Here is a 21255-nt window from a genome sequence, read left to right on the forward strand (position 1 = left end):
TTGTCAAATTATATCCCTAATTACTTGGAGTATATTTTTCAAAGAAAATTATATCAAATTTACACAAATAATATTAAAATTGCTATGTTTACAGCCTGTGGTAAACTGTATACGATGGAAAGCTTCAGGAACTAAACTCAGTATCAAGGCATAACCTAATATATGTATTGGGATTTATGCATCTATGAAAAAAATTGTATGCAAACAGTTGAGAAAGCATGTGTATATATGTAGCATATAAACATTTAGCCTTATCAAACAAACTCGATCTGCGCGTGATATAAATGGACCTAAGAAACAAAATCGAATCTCTAGCTCCTATATCTTCAGAGATTGACGCGTTTAGGTAGAGTTTAAGACTCAGTTTAAATATTTTATGAGGTCTGCCACGCCTCCTTCTGCTTTCCCATTTTCAATGGATTCAGGGTATAAGAAATTTAAAACAATAATTATAAACTATCAACTACAGCTGAGAGCGTAAAAACGAATTTGTTAAGTTTTTGCTAAGTCTTGAAATTCAACAATTTTGTAGACTATATTATGGGCCAAAAAAACATTTTAAAAATTGATTACTTAAGTTCACTCTAAGCCTATGTACAATGTTGCATATGTGTTAATAAATATTTATTTATAAACAACAACATACACTGTTCGTAACAATTAATAAGAGAAAGGCTGATATCAATCCATTTAATGGCTATCTGTAGTTTTTTATGGCCAACACTTATGGCTGGCGTTTTGTTATTTAAGAAGACTTCACCCTTAAAACAACACCAACAACAACAATAGGCACAACAGTAACAATAACAATAGCCTTAATGATAAGCAGACAGAGACAAACAGAAAAACGCTGCTGACAGCCGCACATGCTGCGTATACGCAATTTTCAACCCTCACACAAGGAGACGGCGACTGGTTGTTATCTATAAATATAAGTGCGCCAAATAAAACAGGGTGAGGCAGACAGACAGAGTCGAAAACAGAGACAAAGCTGAAGCCGAAGCTGAAAGCACCCTGTACAGCTCTTTGTGTGTTGGATAGAGAGTGTTGGATAGAGTGTTGACAGAGAAAGTCAGAGGCTAGGGCTATAGAGCTTAGAGACATAAGTCTAAGCTGAAACTGAAACTAAGTCTACAAGGTAAGCACAGCGTATATATGCCTGAGAACATATATGTAACGAACAGCTTTAGCTGTTGCAGCTCAAGACCAAGCACCCTGTATGCCTCTGTTTTCCTTTTGTCAGGGGGTGGCTGTGCGTATACTTAATATGTGTGTCGGATTGTGTGTGCACAGGGGCAGGCGTGCGCTGCTCCTGTCGCTGGCAACGACGAGCAGCGAGAAGGACATGACGACGATGTGAATAGCTCGTCCTGTTAACGAGGCGACTCTTTGTCCCAGTTGCATCCGAACGCTACAGCCGTCAACTTTATCGAAAACGGGCAACGCGCAAACCAAGGTACAAAACTAAGAAAATCTCAGCAAAAGCCATGAAACTTTTGCCATAAAAAAATAAGAAGAAACTAAAGTTAATGCTTGCCGCAGTAGATTCAATTTGAGCAAAAGAAAGTCAAGTGAAATACATTTCACTGGCAATTGGCGCTAACTCGAGCCCAGCTCGAGTTGATTTTATCGCAGACAAACCCTTTGCTGGAACTATTTATACTTTGGGTGCGGTCGCAATTTGCTTGAATTGCTGGAAATTAAACGTTTGATTTGAGTGCGTGTCAAATGGTTTGACAATGGTCGAAGCGTAAAGAAATTTTTGTTATATAAGTGCGAAAACTGTGTGTGAAATTTTCGTTTGCACTGAAAAATGTATCTGCATGTATACCAAAATGAAATTTCAATTCTGTATCTATAACTGGGACGACGCGAAGCTGCGGAGTCTGCGTTCTGCGCAGCCTTCAAAGAGCACAGCTGGTGACTGGCGAGAAATGGGCTTGGGTGTGTGTGTGAGTGTGGGTGCTGCAGAAATCTGTTTTGGCACTGACCTAGACTCCGCCGGCTGACTCTTGTTGAGCCTGTGCACGCAAATACTTGTTGCATGCAAATGCCATGACATGCTTCCCAGACCTCCATCGAGCCCCCCAACCCCAAATTCATTTTGTATACCCTCAAAGCCGTTGAAGATGTGCAAATGGGTATATTGGGGGAAGAGGCGATTGAACACTTGGAGCATCAGCTACATTCCTGATGAATATTGACAGTCATTTCTGTTAAGGGTGTATTAGCCAAGAAGAAGAGGCTAGAAAAAGCTGAATACCGCTCAATGTCAGTATATTTAAATGGGGTATACTGGCGTGGGATTAAAGTGGAAAGAACTGAACACCGTATATATAAAGCATATATTTTTATTCTGATTGATCTTGATAAGCCAAATCCGATTGCGATATAATTTTATTTTATTTGTTTTTAATATCATCTTATAGCAACATTCATGACATTATGTATGAAATAGCATGTACTCGATTGCAATCATTATTAATATTTTTAGAAGACATTATTCGAACACTCGAATAGTCAGAGACATGAAAATAGATATGTATTTTATTTAGTTTATTGATCAATTATCATCTTCGATCAATGCCTCGATTCCAAGCCGTAGACTGGGTATTTTGCAGTCAGTCAGTCACTTAACGTCGACTTTCGCTTGAATGAGCTGACACTGGCTCAATAGTGGCATGCCATTAACTCGAGTCTGTCCTTGCAGCTGCCGGCCACACGATGGTGACCAATGCGACAAACAACAACAATCTGCAGGCGAACAACAATAGTTCGACGCCGAACAACAACAACGATGGCTTTGACATTGACCAGGACGATGGCCTGCAGGACCTCGGCCTGCCCGTCTCCGTCCAAACGTTCCTGTGGCGCCAAATAGCGCCCTTCATCAGGCCGCGACTGGGCAAGCTGCATGAGGCCAGCTGCATGGTAAGTGTGTGTCAAGCAAAAGGGAAAATCGAATGAAAAATATACGAACAAATTGAAATGAGAGCAAAAAAAAAAAGACATACAAACTAAAAACTTGGCTAAAAAAAAAAAAAAAAAAATACCTTACCAAAGGTGCCTACTACTAAGCCTCTTCCTCAATGGAAACTAACAAAGTAATGAAATGGAAATAAGTCGAAATGAGCAGAAATTAACTTTGGCCTGGCCGGAGCTGATATACCCCTACAGTTGACTATGAAAATGATGAGAAAAACTAGTCTTATAGCCATCTTATAGAGATGTCCGATTTAGTTATGAATCAGGAAAATGTCTGGAAAGCCTTAAAAGCCCGTAAAAGTGTACAGCTTGTGCATGGCTCGTTCTCATACTAGCTGTTCAGGAGGTATGAGAATCACATGAGCTCGACAGGTGCAGAGCTGCCAAACTGTTAGTTTCCTTCTAAATCTTGCTTTATGTTTCATCTGCATCTATCTAGGCTATTTATTTTATCTTTGATTTTAGTTAATATTTATGTAATCGGCATATTTCTCTCACGAAGAAGACGAAAGCACTGTCTTTTAAATGGGTGATCTTTATAATTGTCCAGAGGATCCATACATCAAATCGATTTGCGAAAATTCAAACTTTTTCTAAGCTGTTGCTTGTTTTAGCTTTAGTAAAATTGAGCGTAGAAGAATACTATTGATCTACTTCGTTTAGCTTGACATTTCTTTAATTATTATACATATATGGAGTATGTGTCTCTTACTTCAATAAATAGCAAAACGAATACGGAACAAAACACATATACACTTTTTATACAGACATACAAAATTTCCCCAGCAAAAATTGAAAAAAAAATTTTTTTTTTTACATAGTGTATATAATATATTACATATTACATATGGATACAAGTTTCGTCCTAAGAATTTCATATGGAATCTGAGAAGTTCTGAAAGATATTCATATTTAACATAACATATTTAAATGTGAGAGAGAGATATATGAGATATGGGCAACATTTGAATAGCAAATGCAGGGGTATATATAATGAGTTAAATTGAACTAATGATTAATTGATTGACTGATTGATTGATTGATTATGATGGAATTGTGCTGTAAATTCGCTATGCGTGTTTTTCTTTTTTGTTTTGTTTTTTGTTTTTGTAAGGATGGACTCTATATAACTGTACCCATTGGCACAATCAATTGAACGTCTTTTACATACAAACATATCTATATATATATACATATTTCATTTATATAAATACATATATGTATATGTGTGTATGTATGTTATGATTTATACACAATTTTTAGTTTATTTTACTGATCAAAATTCGAAATCTTGAATATATGAATTTGATGTTTGACCTTTAATTTGTTTTTTTGTACACACTCTTGCATACGACTTTTACAATTTCTTTTCTACTAACACACGCTCTAACCACTAAACACCCAACACCCAACAACCACGACCACGACCACAACAATAATAACAACAACAACAATTATTATGCTTTTAACATACAACAAACTGTACAAATGAACATTGTAAAATCTCTCGCAACTTGTCTAAATCTGAATGTAGTTTTGTCAACACGCACCGGGACACCATGTAAGTTATAAATGTTATAAATGTACATAACAACTAATACTAACATATAAATCTATAACTAATTGCGATAATCTAACTCTTCTGAAAAATAACTTACTTTTATTCTATATATACTTTTCCTTTTCTGTTCGTTCTGCATGCTTTGAGCTCTGATTTGCATTGATTTGTATAGAAATCTTATTCTGCCTAATATCATATAATAAAGCTTGACAAATCGTTATATATATCTTTGTGCTTTATCTTTTTCCTCGATCCGACTACTTACGCATATGCATAATAGGAATCCAAAGAAGCTTGTAAGGTATGTCTATATATCTTTTGAATTAGTCCTTCACAACGACTCCTTCACGCTTCGCTCTTTCAGTCCTTCGAGAAGGTTCTCGTGCAGAACATTCAGTTCGGACTCTCGCCACCGTTGACCAAGGCGCTGAGCGCCATACCACGTTGGCGTCTGCTGCAGGGCGCCCTGCCGCATGTCATGCACGCCTGCGCGTCGCTGCTTTACTGTAAGTCCTTATGCTCTGCGCATGCAATTGGAAAAGTGTATATTAGCTAGGGACATACGACAATTGAAGATATCTGATTAGAGGCTACCATTGCGGGAGACTACGATCTGCAGATTATGATGTGCTGTCATACCCTGTACGAAAAATTAACGATGATATATTTTGATTTGACACATTTCTTGCCTGGCAGCATTGTGGTGTGACCCATTTCTTATTGCGTTTTACATTTCGATTCTATATGATTGATTACATTGGTTTATAGGTACAACGGTCGAATCATCATTTTGGTTGCTTTACTAAAACGATAATAATTCCAATAAAGGCCGTCCTCCTTATTTAGTCCCGGCAGGTAATATTTGCCATTAAGGTTGCTAGAAATAGACGAATCATTTAATACGTAGCAATCCTGTAAAGGTATTGAGGAGTTACCTTGCACACTTTGTAGAACTGACATACCAATAGCCACTATGATATCTTTTAGATAAATTTTGAGGGCTACTTTCTCGGTCATAAGTCGAAAAATCCTTGCCCACATGAGGGAACAGTTTATCTATGATAACCTCAAATTTGCCAAGACTTTTAAGTAAGTAATCGTATCGAGCCCAGAAAATATAGCCGTCAAACTTCTGCACCAAGACTAACAGCTCGTGTCGCTGGTAGTTGGTTAGACGATGAATAACCTCCAGTCCGAGGAAGAACTCTCCGGTCTGACTCCCAAAGCCATCTCGATATTCAGCCCAACTCCTATAAAAATCTTCCGAACCGTCGAATCGGTTCTGGATGACAAGCCAGCCGGGTCCTGTTACCTGAGAATCGCATAAAACGTTAAACGATATTACACCGCGAATAGTAATGTGCTTACATAATCTGTTATCTGTGAGGAAAGTAATTTGAAAGCCCAATTATACTGATTAAAGCACTGTTGTTAATATTTTTCTTGAAGCCCATTGGAGACCAGCGACTGTAAATTCTCTACTCTGGCCTGAAGGTCCGACAGTTCACTCTGAAGCGTCCATTGAATTCCAGTTATATAGGCTCACACTCAGCCTACCTCGCACTGAGCCCTGATGGCTGTCAATGATGTTGCCAAAATGGCAAACATTAGCAAAATTTTCATTTTTTAATGCGCCTAGAGAAGCCTTCGTCTTTAAAGCTGAAATCGAACAGAAACAAAGCACTTTTTCTATAACTCTAATGGAGTTAAATAGTAATGTGGTGGAACTGGAACCGTATTGATTAGTCACATAACTTGTAATGATAATTGAGGAATCCTCTATCTAATTAAAGACAAGGTCAGGCGGGGCTTTCTATTTTCTTCGCTCTGGCAATTATATTATATGACTTGGGGTAATTATATTTTCAGGTCACGTCCTTCGAGAGGGTTCTCGTGCAGAACATTCAGTTCGGACTCTCGTCACCGTTGGTTAAGGCAGCGATTTCTTCCATCTACAGAGTTCAGAATTTGGTCTAAACTCAACTATTATTGTCAAGACTTTTTTCTGAACTAATCGAACTGAGATTAACTCGGGGAACTGAGTCCATAACACAACTGCACAGAATAAACAATCATTCCAGTCGATTAATTAAAGCACTTCGACTTTTGCTTGCACTTTTTATTTCGATTTATATTTCGACTTTATATGATTGAAATATATATTTTAATATTGACCCACAGGTCGGATCAGCATTTTTGTTGCTCTATTAGACCTCATTTTGTACCAGTGCATGCTCGATATATCATCCACATCCGTTCGGAAATATTTGCCATTAAGGTTGCTGGAAATGAACGAATTAGATAAAATATGGCAACATTACAGGTCTATTGAGGAGTTACCTTCCTTTCAGTAAGCCCTTGTAATACCAATAGCCGCCATGATATTTTTGAGAGAAGCCTTTATGGCTATTTTCTCGGTCATAAGTCGAAAAATCCTTGCCCACATGTTTGGCGAGTCTTTCTTGCATACCTACATAGCTACCGACGTTTTTCAGCCTGTAGTTTTCAAACTCAGAGCCTATGTAAAAGTTATCGTATCGAGCCCAATAAATATCGTTATTAAAAGTCTGCACATAGATATACAGCTCGTGTCGTTGAAAACTGGTCAGCCGATAAATTTTCTCCAGTCCGAGGAAGAATTCCCCGCTCAGGCGCCCAAACCCATCTCGATATTCAGCCCAACTCCTATAAAAATCTTCGGAGCCGTCGTATCGGTTCTGGATGACCAGCCAGCCGGGTCCTGCTGTCTGAGAATCGCATAAAACGCTAAACGGATCCAAACCGGGCAGAGAAATTGTTGTTATGCCACTAAAGGGGCCTAAGTAAGCGCAGCTAGTGTGTGGTCTTTGCGGAGGATCTGTGGGTGGCGGAGGATCCGTGGGTGGCGGTGTCGACGGACAAGTTGGAGGTGGCCTTGGTAATTGCAGCTGATTAAAGCACTGTTGGTAAGAGTTTAGACCCATATTCGCTTCTTGAAGCATATTGGCAACAAATGACTTCAGGCTCAGTGTGCTGGATAGAAGGTCCGCCAGTTCATTTTTTAAAGTCCATTGGATCTCATTATAATTGGGTTGAACTACCACTTGGCACGATTGCTGCTGAAGAATCGCGATCGATGCGTTAAGTGCCAAAATTTCAGGATCTCTATCCGGTTGACTATTTAGGATCGATTGCAATTCGAAAACTCGTTTCTCCAGTTGTATCTTGATTTGCAGCAGAACTTCATAGCGTTGATTCAAATGCATGAGACTCTAGAGCGCCAATGGATTAATAGTATATTTGATGTAACTTAGGTAGACTCACACTCAACTCACCACGCACTGAGCCCTGATGGCTATCAATGATGTTGCCAAAATGGCAAAAATTAGCAAAATTTTCATTTTCCAATGCGCCTAAAGAAACATTCGTTTCTAAAGCTAAAAGTGAACTGAAACAAAGCCCTTTTCCTATGCTAAAAGCTAACTGTAATGGAGTTAGATAACAATGTCAAAGTGGAACTGGAACCGTATTGATTAGTCACAAACTTTTTCTGCTATAAGGAAGACAGGGAGAATTCATCTCGACTGTTGCTAATTGAGGAATCCTCTATCTTTTTAAAGACAAGGCCAGGCGGGGCTTTCTATTCTCGTCGCTCTGGCAATCATTTTATATGACCGGGGCAAATCATATTTTCAGGCCGCGTCAAGGACATGCAGGCGATTGGGCCCGTCGAGACGAAACTGTTGTACACAATGCAATGGATATTACTTTATGCCGCCGAGGAGTGCGCCGATGATGAGGGCGGCGACGAGCTGGGCTTAGGCGACGTTGCGGAGCCCAAGGCCAAGGCTATGGATCAGTATCTGTTTTCGGTGCCAACGATAACAGTGAGCGATCTCAACTTTATATCTAATCTAATATCTCACTTGACTAACGCCATTTACAGCTCTTTGTGTATCTGTTTGCGCCCATCATACACCACTTGAAGGAGTCGGACTTTCAAAACATTCGGTTAGAGAACGGCATCAAGCTGTGGCAGGGCATGTGGGACAATCGGGCCCCGGGTGCTCCCTGCTTCACAGCGCCTGTCAAGCCGAAGGCACGTAATTTGCTATGCGCACCCACGCCAAAGGGCTCGACCGACGTAATTCAGGGTCGCAAGCATTCGCTGGGACCCGACGCCATGTCGCCCAAGGCGGACTCGCCACAGAGCGGTCTCAGCGACTATGGCCAACAGGACGAAGAGGTAGAACTTAAAAGACACAAAGCACTCAATTATAGTTGTTAACTGATCTGGGTTTCACTTAGGGCTCCTGGGTGTCCTCGCCCAAGGAGTTCTTTCCCGAGACCATACCCGAAGAAGCGTCGAGCGTGGAGGACGAGCGCGTGGTCATCTTTCGATTGCCCTCTACGCCGCAGCTCATGGATAACTCGTTTTTTACGGTACGTAACTTTACAGATATACAGATACAGATTTCCTAAACTCTTTTATATCTAGGCGGATGCCAGCTTGCTGCAGCAGCAACAACAACAGCAACAGCAGCAGCAGCAGCAACAACAATCGCAGAGTCGTCGCGGCAGCCACCAATCGATGAACTCTAGGGACAAGGAGAAGCCCTCAACCAAGTTTGAGTTCGATCAGCAGGAACTGACCCGGGGTGCCTCCATGAAGGAGAAACGCAGTGCTTCCATAGAAAAAGAATCGGATACGGATAAATCGGAGAGCGGCAAGGTGGATGTGTCGGCAGCTACCTTCCTCGATGTGGCCGTACTGCGCTGTCTGTTCATCGCGCATTGGCAGGAGGAGGGCATCTTCTGGAGCTTGCAGTACCTGTACAACAGGTGAATTGTAGCCGCTCAGCTGGGTATCATATTGAAGCTAAATAAGCTTCCATTTGCAGACTCAGTGAAATTGGGGAAGAGGCATCCATTACATTGAATCAGCCGCGAAAACGCTCCAATTCACTGCCCATACCACAAATCGAGATCTCACTGTACCAGGGACCGGGCAGCAATAGTCGCGATAGTCCAGGCAGCTCTGTAGTCAAGGACTATATCGAAATACCAGAGCCAGCGGCCACAGTGACAGCCAGTGCAGTGGGTAAGTTATCCATCCAGCTGGCCAGCCCCATCCCAGCGTAGCCAAAATGCGCTAAGTCTAACCCAATATTTCAGAGGAAACAGCGAGCGTGCCCAGCAGCTCGGAGCGCCGGGGCAGTGAGAAGAAGAAGCGGGTCAAAATGGCCGATCTGCGGGCTTTTGTCGAAACGAAAATGTTCTCGAAATCGGAAAAGAACTTGGAAAAAGTAGGGCTCGATACAAACTCTGCCAATGGCAAGAATCCACTGCAGCATGCAGTAAGCCAACAGCTAAGAGCTATCTAACTTTATAGCAATACCCCCACAGTCTTGCAAGCTAGCACACCTGCTTAGATTTCTTGTTGATACCCACCCACTCGTTTCCAGAAGCTGTTTATTGTTTTCATTTGTTTGGTTCATTTTTCTGTTTTCTGTGCTGTTGCCAAAGTTAACGCTGTTAGCGGACTTACGTAGCCCAATCTATCACTAATCATTTGCTGCTTCTCTTCCGTCCAGGAGTACCATCGCAGCCTGGACACAGGCGAGAAGAAGCTGTCGCGATCGGCCTCCATGATCACTCGAGAGCCAGCCAGCAATCTCATTAAGGGCAAGTCCATGCCCAGCCTAAGGTAAGCCAATGGACCCAGACACACCTGTGACACATATAGAAACTCAATTAGGCCCGGACACACAACTCAACTAAATTAAACTCTATTGCTAACATCTCTTTATATAAACGATATCAAACTTACTATCTTTTATGAACTGAACAACCAGCTGTCTGCTTGATAGCGGGTGAGTTTTGGTCTAGCGCTTGGTTCTACTTTTTTACTAGCTAACTACTTTCACTACTGTGTCTATATCAATATACTATATCTATATACTGAATAAACTATACTATATACCCTAAGGCTAATGCCTTTTCACCTACAAGTTTGCCTGAACACCTAAAGCCTCCCTAAAAACTCTATAAACTTTCCTCTATTAGCCTGCTCAATCGGGGCTCATTGTGAATTTAACGTGAGGATTAGTTATTTACCATTCAGTTAGCTTCATATTGAGGTTAAGTGAGCTAAAATGGAATTAAAATGATGCCCGTTGCAGTGCTTGTTAAGTTTACCATGAGCTGCTTATCCCCAACTGCTTTTATGTACGCCTCCTCCTCCTCTTTTGCACGCCGTTTGTTTTAACTAATGCCACGCACCTGCGACTCTCGCATCTCCTCTACAATATGCCAGATTTTACAGATACGTAGAGCCGCCCAAGGCCTCTAGGCCGCCGCAGACGACCTGCCCACGGGGCACCGCCTTCTATCCACGCAATCCCATCATTACTGTGACAGAGCATACACCCACACCCTCGCCGGACTATATGAAGCGACAGGTGAGCCGAATGCTACCTACGAGTATATGATCTGTCGATTAATTGTCGATGCTTTGAGCAGGGCTCCATTGACTCGCAATTGGATGCTTTGAGCAACGGCGGCAGCATCGTCGGAGCTGGTGGCAATGGCAGCGCCGGTGGTGGCAGCGGCACCAATCGCTATCGCGGACCCATGCTGCGCTCCCACACCGATTCCCACATAGACTACACGGGCGTGGATGAGTCGGAGGCGCCTGGGTCCTCCTTCTACATCACACGCGACGGCGGCATCGACTATGAGATCGTGCTGCTGGCTGTGAGCAGCGTATTCAAGCGCGATCCATCCCAGGTCTGCTCCCTGCGCGTCCTCGAGGCAGGCCTCAACATCTGCGAGCTGCTCATCGAGATGGGCGTACTAAAGCTGGGCGAGCATCCGCACGAGATATCGATGGGCATAACTCGACGTGCGCTCCAAGTGCTCGGCTGCCCACATGGCTGCAACGATGGTGAGTGGCTAGGCTACAGTGGAGTTACTCGGGGCATTCGGTCCTCAAACTCAACTCATCTCATCCACCTTTGCAGGCGTTCGAGGACCACCCGCTGACTTCCTGCGCAATCAGTGCCAAAAGATCATCTCGCGCATGCTGCGCCAGGCCGGGCAGCGCACCAAGCGTCATCTACAGGAGATGGTAAAGACATCGCCGCTGCCGGAGCTCATAGACTACTTTCATGCGTTTCTCGCCTTCTGCGTGGATCCCAGCTCCCTGCTCTCGCCGCTGAGTAAGTCGGGGTGACCCCCCATCCAGCAGTGCCTAGTTACTATTCCATTGATTGATGTTGCACCAAATTTCCAATTGCAAAATTGTCCATGATACTCTTTACTCTTCATACTCGTTCATGTAGTGGCATATAGGACATATTGGTCCATACATGTCTGTATACAGATTGTCATTGCAGTTGCCTATTTGTCCAATGTGTGGCCTCAACTGAAGCGAGAGCTCACATTATATATGCACATGATCATACTAGGTTTGGTATACTATTATAAGTATACAAGTATCAATGTTTTACAGGGTATATAAGTATGTATGCAGTTGGGTATTTGTAGTTTTAGTGTGAATTTTTTTTTGCTTTTTTTTTTTTCATTAACAGCATTGAGCTGAGTTAAATATATTTTCAACTTCAACTTACTTAATTATATATAATCTGTATATATGTATATGCTCAACTCCAGTTCCGATTCCAATTCAATCGCGAATTTCTCTATTTGTGGGCGAGTATTGTGCAGTCGGTTGCCTCCGACTACTTTACGTATTTATATCGTACTATTATTATTTGTGGAGCTCTGTCTCTATCTCTTTTTCTCTCTCACACAATCTCTAACTATGTATCTAAATATATTTCACTGTGTGTGTGTGTGTGTGTTCGATGTTGCATGCAACGAGTTTTGCTAATGCTTTTGAGTTGTAACACCTCCCTCCCGCCCCCGTTTGTTGCCTCTGACCTCCTCCAAAATACTCGTACGTTGTATATATATGTATGTATGTATGTATATATAATGATGATGCATATAGCTCATAAACGTCAGAGTGGATATAAAAATGCTAACACCGATCTTGGCGGTGTACCAGGTCAGGGCGGCTATTCCAGCAATTTTAGCGGCGGCATCAGCGGCGGAGCCGAGGGTCAAGTGGTTGGCGCCATATTCAAGCAGCTGGTCAGCCGATTCGTGGAGGCCAGCAAGGATCTGAAGCTGCCCGAGAATGTGGCGCTCTATGGTGACATACGACAGCTGGTGACCTATGTGAAGGGCGCCCATGGCGGGCCCTTTCGTCTGGTTGCACTCAGCGGCATATTGGCGGTGACGCCGCGACCCCACAAGAAGGGGCCGACGCCGCAGACGACGAGGGTGATCAGGTGAGCCCAATAAAATAATTCGAATATTCAATCACAAGTTGGGCAATCGAAAACCTAATCAACTCACCCACTGGCAGGCATATACCCCAGGCGAATGCCATGCAGGTGCAGGTGGCGCAGAGTGATGACAATCGTTCACAACGCCGTTTGCTGCTGAAGAAGCGCAGCACCTCCTCCGCCTGCGCCGTGGTGAGTCTTCAACTGTAGTCCACAACGTGGTGTTGAGCCCTTTCGGTCTTCCCTTTGCAGAGCCTGCTGGAGACGGAGCCCTGCGATGAGCACTACAAGACCAGCCAGTCGCCCCTCAGCAACTTTCGACGTCGCACCACGGGCGTACGGCCGACGCTGACGCCGCGGCACAGCGAGCGGGCGCTGCTCTCCGATTCGACGTCCAGCTCGGAACGCAATTCGCTGGGACGGCTCAGCGGCTTGGTGCGCTGGTTTCGCGGCACGCCCAAAGAGGCATCATCGATTGATCTGGAAATTGGCTCGCTCAATCCAGAGATATCATCGACATTCATGCGGCACGCCTCGCTGAAGATCCAACGGGGTCGTTCGAGCGACGGCATCGGTCGTTCCATACAGCGTGCCAAGCGACGCGTTGAGCGACGTCTGAACCGTTTCGGCGGCATTGTGAAGGGCAAAAAGAAGGTGGGCGGCATCGAAGAGACAGCCGACTATAGTCGACGCAGCTCCTCCGACATGTGCGACGGTCCGCGCGAATCCGAGGTGGTCATACTCAAGGAGCGCAAGCTGGTGCCCACCGAGCCCGTTCGCGTGGGCATGCTGCGGCTGTCCTTTCTGCTGGAGACCTGTGCGCCGGGCAGCTTTCCCGATCCCCAGCTGATCGCAGCCGTTTTGGATTTGGTATGCAATCCAAGCCCAGTTCAAGTCCATTTCATTTAACCCCCGATTCTATTTCGATACAGCCCCAAGCGCCGCTGGTGACGCGCGCCACATTCCTGCTGGAGTGCGCCCACTTCGTGCACCTGTGCAACAAGGGCCAGTGGCCCATATGGATGAAACAGAATGTGGGCGGCTATCGCGCCTCCGGCGCCAACATCAATCCCGCCCAGATGAAGCAGCAGGTCAGCCAAACCAGCGCTCGTCGCACACACATCCTGCTGCGCGCCGCGGGAAAAATGTTTCATCAATGGGCTGAGATGGTGGGCGCCCGTCTGGAGGAGCTGCTGTTCACCGAACGCCTGCAGTTCGAGGCGCTGAATGCAAGTCTCACGGACCCGGAGAAACAGCGCGAGCTGCTGCAGCAGGATGAGGAGGAAGACTTCCTGGACGAGTCCTCGGTCAATCCGCATGGCAATGACTGCCCCCACGCCCTCAAGCTGATTGCCTGTGTGCTACTCTTCGAGATTACGGCCTTCCTGCGAGACACGTACATCACGTTGCCCAAGACATCGAAGATGCTGCATCGCGACCGTCCCGCACCCTGGGAGAAGGTCTACCGGGAGGCCAACCGACGCTGGTCCATGGCACTCAGCTCCATGGGCCACTCGCAAACCTCTGCCCAGAGTCTGCAGTCCATAGCGGCGGGCAACGACGGCGCTGGCCAGACTGAGCGCAAGATCTCCTTTGTCCTCCACGAACCCGACAACGAATCGGAGAACAGCAGTAATACAACCTTGACAAAGGAGGGCGAGGAAGGTGTGTATACAACGGAGGGATCGATTGCAGCCCTATTCATTACCAAATCACTTCTCTCATCCTCATCAGCCCGACGTCCCACTGCCTCGGCTGTGCGTCCCTTCCTGCTGCGCCGCGGCACAGCGACCACAACGGGCGGCTCATTCAAGCGCCGCTCGCTCAAGCTACGCCGCAATACCAAAGACAGCAAGGATATCGAAACAGATTGTAAGACATTCAGCCAAGCGGACAAGACTCGCTCTATATGTGTACATATATCATGTTCCTTCTACTAGTTAACATGCAATCGCGCCGTAAAGTGTCTTCGCTCTCGGATCGCAGTGATACCTCCGAGCAGGGCGTCATTAGCGGCGGAGAGGAATCCCCGGGCATACTCAGCGACGACCAGCAGCCGGAGTCGCCGACGGACTCCAATGAAAACGATGACACGGCCAAGAATATGCCCTGGCTCAAGGCCGTCATCGACTTGCTTACCAGCTACAATTACTACTGCACCCACAAGGGCTACTGTCATCCGTTCTGCTATAAGCGTCACATGCGCTCCTGCACGCGGCTGATAAAGGCTACCCGAAAGGTGAGCGCCCTATCAAGGTTCCCCAATCCTGTTCTAAACTCGAATATTCTCCTGCCTCGTCAGGTTTATGGCGAGGAATTCGGTTTTACTTTCGATGCGGATCATCCCACGGTGGAGCCGACAGTCATAAGCTCGTCCAAGGCCTCGGCACGCCCACGCTCAACGCGCAAGGTATCCGAGCAGAGTTCGACACAAACATCACCGTCAAAGCGCAAGGACAGCTTATCAAGGAAGGATCGGTAAGTTGGCTAACAGCCATACAGGAATCCTGCCTACATCGGTATGATTTTAGGATTAGCGATGATCCGGACATTGAGATGGCTGAGAAGCTGGCGCGCAGCTTCCGGCAGGAGAAGGAGAAGAAGCTGCAGGAGGAGGCACCCATCTTGAAGTTCATACGCATACACATACGCAATCTCTTTCACTTTCCGCTAGCCACCATGCTAAAGGGCGCCGTGGTGCTCAGCGAGGAGTTGGTCATAGAGGCGATGCCCGCTGCCTGGGAGCTGCTGCTGGAAACCAACCACGACACCGCTACCTCCAGTGCGGCAGTCTTTCTCATGGGCTCGGTAAAGGCACAGAACTTCGCCTTCGATATTATGCAACGAGCGCTGAAGCACAAGAATCCGGATATACGCATTGGAGCGATTCAGCGGTATTTGGTACTGTGGAAATGCCGCTTCCACGTCTGGCCGCGCATGGAGGAGAACGCACACGATGCCACGTTCAAGGTGCCGCCGGGTGGCATTGAGTTTACGTTGCCCTCGCCCAAAATTGGCATTGAGAGTCTGCCCGTTGTGGATCCGCCCTGGATGCCCGTGCAGCAGACCAAGGACATGGACATGACCCTAAACCAGGACAGACATGTGAGTGGACAGGGGCTCAGTCCTGCCAGGCCCAATATCAATTCATAATCGAATCATTTCAGCGCTCCCTGGTCACAGCCACCAAGAGCCGCAAGATGCAGCAAACGGAGGCGATACGCAATGCTCTGCGCCAGCAGCGCGACAAACAGCGAGCGGAGCGTCATAGTTTCCTCATCACCATGATACCCATCAGCCAGCAGGCCTCCCATGAGCCGGGCATGGAGCATGAGGATCATGAGATCGAAGAAGATTTGGATGGCACCCGTGCCTCCTCGCATCTGCATCACGCCCACTCGCTCTTCCCCTCGGTGCTGTGCTCCTCGGTAATGCAGATTGTCGGCTGCTTGGACGATGCAGCCATCGGATCTGATGGCAACGCTGTCTACGAGGTGGCCTACCAGGTCATCTGGGTGTGCCTGGTCGAAGAGTCCGCCCTGTTCTTGCGCTATGTATTCGAGCGCCTGACTCGAGATCGACAGGATCAGATGTTCAAGCTCTTGCGGCATTTGATTCGCTTTGTGCCTCGCCTGCCCCAACAAGCTGCCTTTGCTCTCTACAACTCCATCATTGGCTACATCATGTTCTATGTGCGCTCCTCCAACGAGCTCAAGCAGGAGGTGGGCTCAACCCGAAGCATCTCTCTTCAACATAATAGCGAACTCCTTGTCTTTGCAGCTCGTTGGCTCGGCCTTGTCAGTTTTGTGGATGGTGGTGCACTCTGTGCATGGCATCATGTTCAAAGATCTGAAGCAAATATTGCGCAAGGAGCAGTGCGATGCTTCGATTCTGCTCACAGCCAATGTGCCCGCTGCCAAGAAGATCGTGGTGCATGGACCGGCCGATGATGACTACAACATTCCATCGCAGTTTCCCGTGCAGGAGGATACGCTCTTCTGCCAGCTGCTGAAGGAGGCGTTAGACTACTATCCCATTGACGAGAAGAGCATTAACCACTATTGTCTGGTGGACTACAAGAGCAGTACGTCAACGAACTATCACAGCTGATCACTTCTGCTAAAACTAATCGAAATCTATCTCATTTCGCAGACAAAATACTGAATCCCAATTGGTACATACGGGACTTGTACTTCTTTAAGCGCTCCCAGTACCCGGAGGTGCGTTTGATGCTGATGCGTCCAGAGGAATCATTTCTGGCGCTGCAGAAGCAAGAGCTGACCAAGAAATTTGTGGAAATCGGCAAGGTGCACTTGACGTGGGCTATATTGAAGAACGTGGACATGGTCGTGCAGCGCGTCGTCTTCCTGCACGAGGAACTGATGAAGCTGCCCTCGTTTCCGCGCAAGGCGCTCGAGGTGGACCTCGATCTGCATCATGGCGGGGAATACGGCAAGGTGTTGCTCGGCTTGGATGTGCTGCACAAGTTCATGTGGGTGCGCTTGATCGCGCGCATGTTCGAGGCAATGGCCGGAAATTTCGCCTACTCGGCGGACATTCAACTCTTCCTGAATGTGCTCTCCGGCGCGTCCATGTTGCATGCGGAGGACTCGTGCATTATGCGCTATGTGATGGCCACCTTCATCAATGCGGCGTTCAATTTCAAGAATATCTTCTCCACGAATGGCTACTTCATGATCATGCCCACCCTGCTGCAGGTGTACTCGCTCCACCAGACCAACAAGCTGATCACCACGACCATCGAGTACGCCGTAAAGCAGTTCTATCTGCTGAACCGCAAGCCGTTCATACTCCAAATGTTTGGCTCCGTTTCGGCTATACTGGACACGGATGAGGATGGCACCTATGGCGAGGCGCACAAGGTGCAATCTAGTTGCCTCTTCAATTTGCTGCTCAGCCTCGAGGATCCCTCGCCGGATCCGCTCAACATAGCCGAGCTGGTGAAGGAACAGAAGCCCTTAAAGGCCATTGACTTCTGCTACCACGACGAGGACGATGATGTCACAGTGCTCGACTGCATCACCTTATGCGTGATGGTGGTCTCCTACTCGGCTGAGAGCACACGAGGCTACCAAATGCTGGTAGGTAGTGCCCACATGCACACACATATAGTAGCTTTAATGTCTTACAGTCGTCTCTTTGGGTGGAGTCAAACAGAAAGCTAAGCATATCTAGATTCTATGAAGTAAATAATATGCTCACCCTCCAGTTAGTCACACTCGATTAGAGTCCCTTGATCTAGCTAAAGAACCCCTGTAGCTAGTAGATGTAGCTGCTCTCCTGCTCAGACAATCTCGTTTAATAATCGCGTCAAATTCATGCATGCCCAACAGATCATACTGGAGGCCATATTGCCCTGTTACCTGCAGCAGATCCAGTCGCCCAGCTATATCCCACTGCAGGGCAAATCGGAGCGGGATATCATACTCCAGTTGGCTGTGGCCATACGCACCATGGTGCACAATTGCGAGGGCTTGGCCAAGAGCTACAATGGGCCGTATCGCAACAGTCCGGAGCACAAGGGCTCGTCGCAGCGCAACTGCAGTCGCGGGCCACCCTGTTCGCCCGGCATGGACTTTGAGGAGGAGTCACACACGAAGTATGCGACAGATCCGCGCACCAAGAACATGATGGACTCTGCCGAAGACTCAGAGATGATACGCACTGAATACCGACGTCCAAGGGATGTCCTACTCTCCGTGGTTGCTGACTTCCTGACCAAGTCTACAACGCGGCTTTACGAGCTGGCCAAGAAGCTGCCGGCGAACGACAGCAAGCCCACCGAAGTGCTGGATGCCAAGTGTCACATACGCCTGGCCGACATCGCCCACTCCCTGCTCAAGGTCTCACCCTACGATCCCGAGTCCATGGCCTGCCGTGGACTGCAGCGGTATATGCAATCGGTGCTGCCTCGTGCCGAATGGTCGAACGATGCACTGCGCAATGCTCTGGTCACGGTGTTGCGTCGCATCGACAAGGTGTTCCTCAAGATCTCGAAGAAGCCATCCATACGCCGCAATACGGACTGGGAGGCAGCAGCCGGACTGCTCAAGGGCATACACGAGACCATCATACGGCATCCATATGTGCTCCACTGGCAGCAGATGAAGACCCTCATCTCTACCGTTCAGAATCTGATCGTGAACGAGCCGGGCAGCGGTGGCATACCGGAGGGCGTGTCCAGTGCAGGTGCAGCGCTCATGTCTCAGAATCCGCCGGCCTTTTTCTGCTCGACTGTGGTGCGTTTGGTGGCTCTGCAAGTGGTTAGCCCCGTTGACTGTTTCTCGCTTGTGCAAATTTGCGGCGGCAGCGCCGAGTTCGCCACGCAGGAAAAGGCCGAAGGATTTCTAATGCATCTGATAATGCCACTGTGCTTGAAGGTCTGCTCCGGACGCGGCGTCTCCGATGTGGGCGAGCTGAAAATGAGCGATGTCTCATTTCTGCTAACCGCCGTGCTAAATGCCATGAGTCCACCCGCCGGCCGCACCGGCCAAGCCGTCTCACAGATCAATCGTGTTACGGGAGATCTACGGGCGGGCTCCCTAACATTTACGGGCAGCCGAGATGCCAAACGACCTGCCCGCATCTCGGGCTCACTATATCAGGCGGCGTTCCTTGCACTGCGCATCGTCTGCATTTGCTTCGAGAATCGTTTGTCCAACGAATGGCCGCGCATCGTGCGCGTCATGCGAGATCTGGGCCGGCGCAATGAAGCAGCGCCCGATCTATGGAGCTTCATGGAATTCGTGGTCACGCATCGCACGCCCCTCTACATTGTCCTGCTGCCCTTCATCCTACACAAGGTAAGCAAGCAGCTGCTGGCTCTGCTATCAGTGGGCGTCTTACTTACATCAATGCCTTTCAGATCTCCCAGCCGCCCATTGGCGACCACGAGCGGCACATGCAGTTTATCATTAGGGAGCGACTGCGCGGCACTCCGCCACAGGGTGGCCTCAAGTCGAAGGGCGCCCTGCTGCTGGAGCTGGCTCGCGAGCTGCGCGACTTGCGCGACGAGCTAGAGGACAAGCGCTATGGTAAGTCTGCTGTCGGCTGAAGCTAGTCCTTTCTCTATTCATTTCCCCGACAGTCTCCACAGATCGCGAGAGCTCCGAGCAGAAGAAAAGCGATGCGGCGGCAGCGACCAGCGCCGCAGATGCCCACAAGTCACAGCAGCGACCCTCGCTAATATCCATTTTCACGGGCACCACCACCGGCCAGGCGACCCACTCGCATGTATCCGCCGTGCCCATCGATTCGCGCAGCGGATCTGGCGGCATTTGCACGCCCAGTGATACGCTCTCCCAGCAAACTCTGCATCCGCCACGTGAGTCTCTGTCCAGCAGCTCCACCGGTCGGGATCCACATACCACAACTAGCGAGAGCCAGAGTGGTGAGGGCGCTGCTGGCTCGGCGCCCACACTGGTGGGTCAACCCACAGGCAGTGGACCCAGTGGCAGCTCAGCCCTGCCGCCGGGCATTGCCTCTCAACTTTCGCACTCGCAGTCACTGCAGCAGGCGCCTTTCAAGGCGCAGCCACCCAAATTGCGATTTGTCTCATCCGTTGAGTTTCGACACTCCTCGGGGGAGACCTCGACGACGCCGCTATCACCAGAAAGTCCAGCAGAGGATAGCTCGGGCGATCACACGCGTTCGCGTCTGCAACGCTCCAAGGCGGCCAGCCGCAAAACATTCCGCCTGAAGCGCAGTCGCCTCACTCCAATGGAACCGCCCAGCATCGTAAGCAATTTCTCTCTCTCCCTCTCTCTGTCTTTCTGCGGATCTAATCGTTATATCCGACAGGTTACCTCACTCTCTCAGGAACAGGAACAGCAGACGAAAGCCATTGGCGAAATATCCTGGGACTCGGTCTCACAGACATCATCGACATCGGGTTATCGGGATAACAATAGCCTCCAGACGGGTCTACTGTCGCCGGACGGTTCGCTGGGCGGCCTGACCCTGGGCCGTTCACCCTCGCAGCACTCGCTGCTGATGGTATTCGAAGGTCAGGACGAGGACACGCTCATTTAACAATCACAGAACGGCGACCGAGCCTACGAGCTTTAGGGACAGCCTCAATACAGTAACCTAATTCAACTTAGCTAGCCTTAATATAAATAATGCATACGAAATTAGTCGACAAATTAATTAACAAAGTTATTGTTAAGTTTCCTAGATACATATACATAATTAAGACTAGTTCTTGTTCCATTGTGTGCCCAGATTTTATATGTTTTTGTAGATGAACTAGGATTAAATAAACTAACTTGGTAGCCGTTCGAAAAATTTTAAGATTTCTTTCAAGCGGAAAGAGAGAACAGGGAATACTCTTTGCGCTGAACAGCGAGAATCCAA

General features: G+C 47.5%; 3 protein-coding genes across 7 annotated transcripts; 1 reads left to right on the forward strand and 2 right to left on the reverse strand.

The window, feature by feature from the left end:
* Positions 1 to 1324: 1324 nt before the first annotated feature.
* unc80 (unc80, NALCN channel complex subunit) lies at positions 1325 to 21186 on the forward strand. Of its 3 annotated transcripts, none has more exons than XM_018017685.2 (31): positions 1325 to 1456; positions 2711 to 2931; positions 4520 to 4546; positions 4827 to 4847; positions 4911 to 5052; positions 8222 to 8412; positions 8472 to 8771; positions 8834 to 8968; positions 9024 to 9367; positions 9427 to 9626; positions 9701 to 9882; positions 10120 to 10232; positions 10381 to 10398; positions 10842 to 10986; positions 11048 to 11471; positions 11548 to 11745; positions 12540 to 12882; positions 12960 to 13071; positions 13132 to 13749; positions 13812 to 14544; positions 14614 to 14751; positions 14820 to 15118; positions 15182 to 15357; positions 15411 to 15984; positions 16047 to 16601; positions 16660 to 16963; positions 17032 to 17981; positions 18234 to 19703; positions 19766 to 19934; positions 19988 to 20637; positions 20701 to 21186. In XM_018017685.2, exons 2-31 carry the CDS (start codon positions 2725 to 2727, stop codon positions 20929 to 20931), a joined length of 9969 nt encoding a protein of 3322 aa, XP_017873174.1. In that variant the 5' UTR covers positions 1325 to 1456; positions 2711 to 2724; the 3' UTR covers positions 20932 to 21186. The 3 variants fall into 3 exon arrangements, with proteins under 3 accessions (XP_017873174.1, XP_017873175.1, XP_089318852.1); XM_018017686.2 differs by having other exon boundaries at positions 10851 to 10986; positions 12597 to 12882; positions 12960 to 13068; XM_089462726.1 differs by having other exon boundaries at positions 12960 to 13068; positions 13812 to 14751.
* Positions 2997 to 6236, reverse strand: LOC149270178 (ficolin-3-like). 3 transcript variants are annotated; one of them, XR_016268646.1, is made up of 5 exons: positions 6104 to 6228; positions 5915 to 5926; positions 5482 to 5858; positions 5141 to 5423; positions 2997 to 5067 (listed from the first exon to the last, which is right to left on the reverse strand). XR_016268646.1 is itself a non-coding variant. In XM_089462727.1 (4 exons), the coding sequence occupies exons 1-4, from the start codon at positions 6167 to 6169 to the stop codon at positions 5309 to 5311; spliced, it is 570 nt and encodes a 189-aa protein (XP_089318853.1). In that variant the 5' UTR covers positions 6170 to 6228; the 3' UTR covers positions 2997 to 5308. The 3 variants fall into 3 exon arrangements, 2 of the variants coding, with proteins under 2 accessions (XP_089318853.1, XP_089318854.1); XM_089462727.1 differs by having other exon boundaries at positions 2997 to 5423; XM_089462728.1 differs by lacking the exon at positions 5915 to 5926 and having other exon boundaries at positions 2997 to 5423; positions 6104 to 6236.
* LOC108620766 (ficolin-2-like) lies at positions 6632 to 8021 on the reverse strand. The gene is made up of 3 exons (XM_018017701.2): positions 7861 to 8021; positions 6887 to 7797; positions 6632 to 6828 (listed from the first exon to the last, which is right to left on the reverse strand). The coding sequence occupies exons 1-3, from the start codon at positions 7924 to 7926 to the stop codon at positions 6711 to 6713; spliced, it is 1095 nt and encodes a 364-aa protein (XP_017873190.1). The 5' UTR covers positions 7927 to 8021; the 3' UTR covers positions 6632 to 6710.
* Positions 21187 to 21255: the final 69 nt, after the last annotated feature.

The sequence above is a fragment of the Drosophila arizonae genome, chromosome 2 (genome assembly GCF_054131065.1).
Source record: "Drosophila arizonae isolate 15081-1271.41 chromosome 2, UAZ_ARI_1.0, whole genome shotgun sequence".
NCBI classification, from domain to species: Eukaryota; Metazoa; Arthropoda; class Insecta; order Diptera; family Drosophilidae; genus Drosophila; species Drosophila arizonae.

Bases quoted from the DNA above. Each gene is read 5' to 3' on its own strand.
- unc80 (XM_089462726.1), top strand. From the start codon at position 2,725: ATGGTGACCAATGCGACAAACAACAACAATCTGCAGGCGAACAACAAT. The intron at 8,772-8,833 runs GTAGAACTTAAA...GGTTTCACTTAG, and splicing joins ATGGCCAACAGGACGAAGAG to GGCTCCTGGGTGTCCTCGCC. The intron at 13,750-13,811 runs GTATGCAATCCA...ATTTCGATACAG, and splicing joins TCGCAGCCGTTTTGGATTTG to CCCCAAGCGCCGCTGGTGAC.
- LOC149270178 (XM_089462727.1), bottom strand. From the start codon at position 6,169: ATGAAAATTTTGCTAATGTTTGCCATTTTGGCAACATCATTGACAGCC. The intron at 5,424-5,481 runs GTAACTCCTCAA...GTCTATTTCTAG, and splicing joins AGTTCTACAAAGTGTGCAAG to CAACCTTAATGGCAAATATT.
- LOC108620766 (XM_018017701.2), bottom strand. From the start codon at position 7,926: ATGAAAATTTTGCTAATTTTTGCCATTTTGGCAACATCATTGATAGCC. The intron at 7,798-7,860 runs GTGAGTTGAGTG...TTGGCGCTCTAG, and splicing joins CCATCAGGGCTCAGTGCGTG to AGTCTCATGCATTTGAATCA. The intron at 6,829-6,886 runs GTAACTCCTCAA...GTTCATTTCCAG, and splicing joins AAGGGCTTACTGAAAGGAAG to CAACCTTAATGGCAAATATT.